The sequence below is a fragment of the Plasmodium sp. gorilla clade G2 genome (assembly GCF_900097015.1).
Source record: "Plasmodium sp. gorilla clade G2 genome assembly, chromosome: 9".
NCBI lineage: Eukaryota > Apicomplexa > Aconoidasida > Haemosporida > Plasmodiidae > Plasmodium > Plasmodium adleri (nom. inval.).
Genome location: NC_041701.1, coordinates 1,267,148 through 1,275,000, shown reverse-complemented (window position 1 = coordinate 1,275,000; position 7,853 = coordinate 1,267,148). Strand labels below are relative to the sequence as shown.

General features: G+C 19.7%; 4 protein-coding genes across 4 annotated transcripts in view; all 4 read left to right on the top strand.

Annotated features, from left to right (window-relative positions):
* Positions 1–3,030, top strand: part of PADL01_0934400 (vacuolar protein sorting-associated protein 33, putative) — a gene marked incomplete at both ends in the record, with an annotated part of 3,372 nt that extends 342 nt beyond the window's left edge. Inside the window, one exon of the mRNA XM_028682036.1 lies at positions 1–3,030. This exon is cut by the window's left edge and continues 342 nt beyond it. Coding sequence (XP_028538354.1) covers positions 1–3,030 — 3,030 coding nt within the window.
* Positions 3,031–4,205: 1,175 nt separating this feature from the next.
* Positions 4,206–4,424, top strand: PADL01_0934300 (conserved protein, unknown function; the record flags this gene model as incomplete). Its single annotated transcript, XM_028682035.1, has 1 exon — positions 4,206–4,424. One exon carries the CDS (start codon positions 4,206–4,208, stop codon positions 4,422–4,424), a length of 219 nt encoding a protein of 72 aa, XP_028538353.1.
* A 164-nt stretch (positions 4,425–4,588) lies between these two features.
* PADL01_0934200 (U2 small nuclear ribonucleoprotein B'', putative) lies at positions 4,589–5,173 on the top strand (the record flags this gene model as incomplete). The annotated part of the gene is made up of 1 exon (XM_028682034.1): positions 4,589–5,173. One exon carries the CDS (start codon positions 4,589–4,591, stop codon positions 5,171–5,173), a length of 585 nt encoding a protein of 194 aa, XP_028538352.1.
* Positions 5,174–5,754: 581 nt separating this feature from the next.
* PADL01_0934100 (conserved Plasmodium protein, unknown function) lies at positions 5,755–7,489 on the top strand (the record flags this gene model as incomplete). Its single annotated transcript, XM_028682033.1, has 2 exons — positions 5,755–6,844; positions 6,963–7,489. 2 exons carry the CDS (start codon positions 5,755–5,757, stop codon positions 7,487–7,489), a joined length of 1,617 nt encoding a protein of 538 aa, XP_028538351.1.
* Positions 7,490–7,853: the final 364 nt, after the last annotated feature.

Genomic DNA, 7,853 nt, shown 5'->3' with positions numbered 1-7,853 from the left:
TATATGAGTTATCTATGTAAACAAGAAATATTAAAACATAATGTTTTAGATATTCCTCTAAAAATTATTCTTTTCCCTCTTTATTTTTTCCCCTTATATAATGATGTATATAGCTTAGAAATAAAAAATATATTCAAAGAATATTATGTAGACAATGATTTTAGTAATCTCATTTTTTGTTCCTTTAGCTTAATGTTTCTTCAGTCACTTTTTAATGGAGTTTTTAAAAATATCAAATCCATAGGAAACCTATCACAATTTATTTCTGAACAATTAATACAATTAAGAAAAGAAATTGTAGCTAGTAATTTTAATATACAATCTCCAAATAATTTTCAAGACGATTTTTATGATATCCTAACCAATATACAAAATTTTCAAGACCTCAAAAATTTTAAAAACCACAACAACACCACAGTGGTCCCTCTTAAATATGCGCTTCATAAAATATTTATAGGAGAAAAAAAAAATAAAATAAAAAAAAAAAATAAAAAAAAAAAAAAAAGGAATAAGCTAAGGTTATCTATGAGCGATGGGGGAGACGAATATTTTAAGAGTTTAAGTAAGGAGCAGGAACAGAGTGGAGATGATGAAGATGATGGAGATGAAGATGAAGATGAAGATGACGATGATGGAGATGAAGATGATGAAGATGATGAAGATGATGGAGATGACGATGATGAAGATGATGAAGATGATGGAGATGACGATGATGAATATGACGATGATGACGATGACAATGACGATGAAAATGACGATGACAATGACGATGATAATGACGATGATAATGACGATGACAATGACGATAACAATGACGATGACAATGACGATGACAATGACGTTTACAATGACGATGATGATAACCATGACAGTGTGAATAAACCTTCTAGTCCAAAAGAAAGAAGAACAAAAAAAATAGACAATGAAAACCTTATTAATTTTTCAAATGAGGATGCATCCAATCCATATTTTAAATCACCCAAGAAAAAAACGAGCTCTTCTCAAAATAATGATTCTGATAAAAATGAAGAAGAAGAAAAAAAAGATCACGACCAAAAAGAAAAACATAATATATTAGAAGAACATATAAGTAGAGAGGAAAAATTAAATGACGATTCTAAAATAAATAATGTTTTAATACATAATGATAATAAAAACATAATTAATAATTATATGGATAATTATTCACAAAAAGATTCATCAAATGATGATAAAAATAATTTCATTGTAAAAAGAGAAGATTCATACTTTACTATTAATAATAATAATAAAATAAAAAAGAATGAAAAGGATAGTATTATAGATGAAGAAATAAAACATGAGGAGTTACAAAAATGTGAAGAGAAAGAAGGGAAAAATTATCAAGATGAATATAAAAATGAATATATCCAAAAAAATAAAATTAAAAAAAAAAAAAAAAATAGTTTATCCATTAATAATTTATATTTAAATGATGAAAAGGAATATAGTGAGTTATTATGTGATATAAATTATATATCTGAAAATAATGAACAACAAAATAAAAGCAACAACAAAAACAAAAATAAAAGTAACAATAATAATAATTATAATAATAATAATAATAATAACGGTGTGGCCATATCCAATAAGAGAAAAAAGAAAAAGAAAAAAATTCAGAATTTTAGTGAGAATAATAATATTGACCATAATTTTATGATCCATTGTGATAATACAAAATATTTAATGAAAAAAAAAGATAGAGATAATTTAGAAAAAAAAAATAAAAAAGAAAAAAATTATTTATTAGAAAAGATTGGAATATCTAATTTTAATTTTTTATTAAATGTTTGTGATGATATAGAATCGTGTATTATTATTGATAGACGTGTAGATATGATAACACTATTTTGTACTCCTTTTACATATGAAGGATTAATAGATCATTTTTTTGGCATTGAGAATTTACAAATAGAAATACCTAGATATATTATATTTAATGAAGAAAATAAAGAAAAAAGACCATATAATAATAATAATATGATTAATAATAATAAATTTGATAACTCATATGGTGATGGTAATGGAATAAACAAAATGATGAAGGTAAGAGTAAAATTAAAAAGTTCAGTAGATGTATTATATAATGATATAAAAGATCTTAGTCAAAATGAAATAGGAAGCTTTTTACATAAAAAAGCTAGTGATATACAAAAAACATATAAAGAAAAAGATACTTTAAAAGATATTGAAGAAATTAATCAATATATGAGGATATTTAAAGAAAAACATTATGAACATAACTCTTTATCAACACATGTTAATATAGCATCTTTTATTTTAAATAATATAAAAAAAGAATATAATTTTAATAAATTAAAATTAGAAGATGAAATTATACAACTAGATACAAATACAAATAAAAATATAATATTATCTATTGTTAAACATATACAACTATTAATTTATAGTAATGAAGATATTTATGAAGTATATAGATTATTATGTTTATTCTCAATTCTTACTAATGGTATTAATCAAAATTATATTAATGAATTAAAAAAAGATATTATAGAACAATATGGAATAAAAGAATTAACTAGATTAAATAAACTATATACATGTAATATATTAAAATTTAATAATAAACAAAAATTCTTATGGTGTCAATTAAAAAATAATTTTCAATTATTATCAAATGATGAAAATGATATATCCTATGTATGTAATGGATATGCACCATTATCTGTTCGTTTAATAGAATATATCGGAGCATTAAAAAATAATTTACAAGTCTTCCCAGAAATATTTAATCTACTTAATGGACCAACTTTAGATATCATACAAAATCCTATAGGATATGAACCCATACCAATACAAAACAAAAATAAAAATAATCAAATTAATCTAAATAACAAAAAAAAAAATGTTCTTCTCTTTTATATAGGAGGTATATCATATGCAGAAATAGCATCCATAAGAGCATTAAATAAAAAAAACCAAAATTATAATTACTTAATTTTTACAACAGAAATTGTGAGCTCAAAGAAATTCTTACAATCAATGGAGTAAACCCAACAATGAAAGGTTATTGATATAAATATAAAAAAAATATATATATGTATATGTGGATATATATATGTATGTATATATGTATATATGTATGTATATATGTATGTATATATGTATGTATATATGTATATATGTATGTATATATGTATGTATATATGTATATATGTATGTATATATATATATATGTATATATGTATGATGCATTTCATTAATTTGGGGCACAACTTTTTAATATATTTTTTCAAATAATTTGACAATTTTTTACATAATATTACTAACAAATAAAATTTTTATATTTATTGTTTATTTTTATTATTTGTTATTTTTTTTTTTTTTTTAATTCAATGTGATGGATATTTATATTTGTATACCGTGTCCACATATTTTTAAGCATCATATATTTTATGACTTGTGTTATATATTTTTTTTTTTTTTATCTCTCTAAATATTATATACATATAATATATATATAATTATGTGGCTTTTTTTCTGTATTAACTTTTTAATTTAATTAAAAATTTTAAATTAAAAAATAATAAAAATAAAAGAAAAAATAAATGAAAAAATAAATGTGAAAAGATTATATCATATACATAAAATATATATTTTATATATATATTTATTTTGTGAATAGAAAATTAAGAGATAAAAAATATATCCACATATAATAATTAATATTATATATATAATATATATTATATATTTTACCATATAAAAATAATCTATTGCTTATATCTAAAAAATATAATATTATATATATATTACATATATATGATACCTTCAAATTTTTACCATAACAATTAATATAATACATTATATATATATATAATATTGATTTTATTTTTTTTATTCATTTTTATATTTTTCTTTCATGTTTAAAAATAAGAAATATTATAAAATTTTTGAATATTTTATTTTGTAAAAAGTAAATCATATATATATATAATATATATATGTATGTATTTGTATTTATATTTATATTTATATTTATATTTTTTTTTTTTTGTAAGTTTATTAAAAATATGCGATAAAAAGAATATATTTACCAATTATAAAATGGAAAAATAATGTGACATAATATATATATATATATATATATATATATATGTAATATATTTATATTCATTTATATTTTAATTTTTTTGTGACAATTTTATTACAAAGTTGATGAGATAATGTCAGCTTTATTCAATTTAGAGTCTATGATAACAGTCATAATATTATGTATTTGTACATGTACATATTTAAAACCCAAATTCCCTAATATTTTTGATAATAAAAAAAACGGGTTTTTAGGTACCTTAGGAAAATTTGCAATTATTGGAGATCGTTTATCTGTATATGTTTCTTTAGCTTGTATTATTCTGGCAGTTGTTAATTTATTTTTGAGATAAAAAAAAATATATATATATATATAATATATATATATGTAATATATTTATTTCTATTAATTTTTTTATACCCCTGATATATCTTTTATATATATATATTTTTTTTTTATATATATTTTTTTTTTTTTTTTTTTTTTTTTTTTTTTTTTTTTTTAATATATTACATAATGGATGGTGGTGATATTCCGCCTAACCAAACCCTCTACGTAAATAATTTGGAAGATAAGATTAACGTCAATGACCTAAAATTTTTATTATATGAATTTTTTTGTCCTTATGGAAATATTATAGATATTAATATAAAGAAAAACTATAAAGGTAGAGGTCAAGCTTTTATTGTTTTTAATAATATAGCTTCTTCTACCTTAGCATATAAAAATCTCAAAGGGAAATTATTTCTCAACAAAAATATAAATATTAATTATGCCAAAACAAAATCAAGAATTATTCAAAAACTAGATGGTACATATAATCCTCTATTAAATTTTAATAAATCAAAACATAATATACAATATAAATCAAATGAATTCTATACTTTATTAGTTCAAAATCTACCACAAGAAATTAATAAAAATGCTTTAGAAATTCTTTTTAATCAATATCCAGGATTTTATGAAGTCAGATATATACCTGCAAAAAATCTTGCATTTGTTGATTTTACAACACAACAACATGCAGAAATTTCCATGACAGGATTACAAAATTTTAAATTAACTCCACACCATCCGATGAAAATATCATGGGGCTCATAACACAGCATATGAAATATATATATGTATATATGTATATATGTATATATATGTATATATGTATTTATTTATATATATATATATATTTTTTTTTTTTTTTTTTTTTTTTTTTTTTTTTTTTTTTTTTTTTTAAATTTTATTTATTTCTACTTATATTATATGTGCAGTTTTCAATTTACCTTTTTAAAAATTAAACTGTCAAAACGAAAACTTTATAAATATATTCAACTATAATAATATACACAGCCATGTCACAAAAAAAAAATATACATATATATATATATATATATATATATATGTGTATATATTTTTTTGTGTGTGAATGCATACTTTCTTGTTGGAAAAAACCCAAATTAACGACACACCAGTTTTGTATTTTATAAAAAAATAAAAAAAAATAAAAATTTTAAACCCATATTTGTATTTAAAACATGGTGTATAATTATTTACCCTTCTCTTAAATTTAAATATATAAAAATGTTATGATAAATATATATATAATATATATATATATATATATATACATATATACATATATTTTTATTTATATGTTTATATTTATTTACCCAGTTGATATCCTAAATATGAACAAGCACACATTCAGAAATAATAAAAAAAAAATATCCAAGGATAATTATGAAGACTTAAAAGAAGAAAATCAACTGTTCTTCAAGTCTCTTACAAAAATTAATAATATTTATAGTACTATATTGAGTAGTAGTAATTCTTCTTATTATTTTCATACATATGATAAAAATAATTTGTCATATAATAATCCTGAAGAAAATCATTATCATAACAAAAAAAGTAAAAAAAAAAAGAAAAAGAAACAAAAAATATACATATATGATACTATAATTAACACCAATAAAAATGATGTCTTATCAAAGAATAAAAAAACAAATTATTCTTCCAAAGAAGATGATATGTATCTCTCTTATTCAACAAAAACAAATAAATCATATTCTTTAAAAAAAGATAATTCTTATATATTTTATAGAATAAAAAGTAATAATAGCCTAAGCTCTGACAAATATACAACCAAATATATTACACAATATCCAACATTCAAATATTGTAAATCCATAAAAAGCAAAGCATTCAAAATAGAAAACAAAGAAACAAAAAAGAAACAAAGATTTAAACAAAAAAATATGAAAAAATTTATGAAAAAAGATATCAACAAATATATTTACCATCAATCAAAAAAATATACAACTATAAACAAAATTAATTATTTTAATCATAAAAATTATATAACATATCAAAAACAAACATATAAATCTCCTCAATTTAATGATAATACACAATCTTATAAGTCTCTGTATTCTTCTTCTACAAATAATATATCCCTAACTATGCAAGCAAAAAAAAAAAAAGGAAAAAAAAAAAAATTCATTCATCCAACAAATTTTAATTGTAACTATTGTAATAACTATCAATGTAATTGTGAACAACATAGTAAGCAAGAATATATTAATTATATTTTACGAACAATGAAAAAACAAAAAAATAAAGTAAATGCACTCGAAAAAAATACAGAGAGAATATTAGATGTAGTAGAACTATTGTTATATAAAAGAATGAAGGATGTATATTTATGGAAAAAAATTATATGTAACCAAGAACGTTATAAAGAATTATATCCACGAGTATTCTACTTTAACAACAATGGTAAAATAAATATGGCACATAAAAAAAAATATATATATGTATGTATATATATATATATATGTATATATATATATTTTTTTTTTTTTTTTTTTTTTTTCTGAACATGCCCTTTTTGTAGACCCCTTAATAGATACACTTGACCAAAAAAAAAAATTCCTTCCAAAAATCCCAGCACACCAACACTTAACTTCTTACTCAGGACCATCACCTTTCGAAATTTTTGGTAAATACTACACTTCATATAAAGATTTTTATAAGTTAATCAAAGTTAATATTAAATCCTATGATATACAACAATCATCATTCACGTTCAATAATTTTTTTTACAAACCACTTCTATGCTCTGATTCTTTTGAACTATTCAATTATTATCAAAACAGGCAATTGGACTTAAATAATCATATTAGAAAAACATACAAAAAAAGAAAACAAAAAGGTATGGACCATATAAAAGATATAAACAGAGTAGACCATGGAAACAATATGTATAATTTAAACAAGGTGAACAATTTTTCATCATGTACTGGTAACTATGATTTAGAAAAAAGAAAACATATAAACAGACATAATTACAATTTTATTAAAATGGATGAAATACCTAATGAACTCATAGAGCTTTTAAAATATAAAAATATACACATATAGGACCTTTAACATATATATATATATATATAACAAAAAAAAGACAATTATTATATAAAAAAATGAAAATGTTATATGTTAAGTATTACCTTAATAAAAATATTGTATGTGAAAAACAACTAAAACATGTAACTATATATTATATAGTATTTATTAAAACTAAATTTAAAAAGAAAAAAAAAAAAATGAAAAAGAATAAGAAAAAGAAAAAGAACAATAAGAAAAAAAAAAAAAAAAAAAAAAAAAAAAACAAGTACAAAGGATAGAAAAAAATAATATAAAAAATAAAGAAAGGGTTATTGTTTTTTCTCTGGTTTTCTTTTTACTATTTTTACTATATTTATTATTTTCTTTTTTTTCTTTTTTT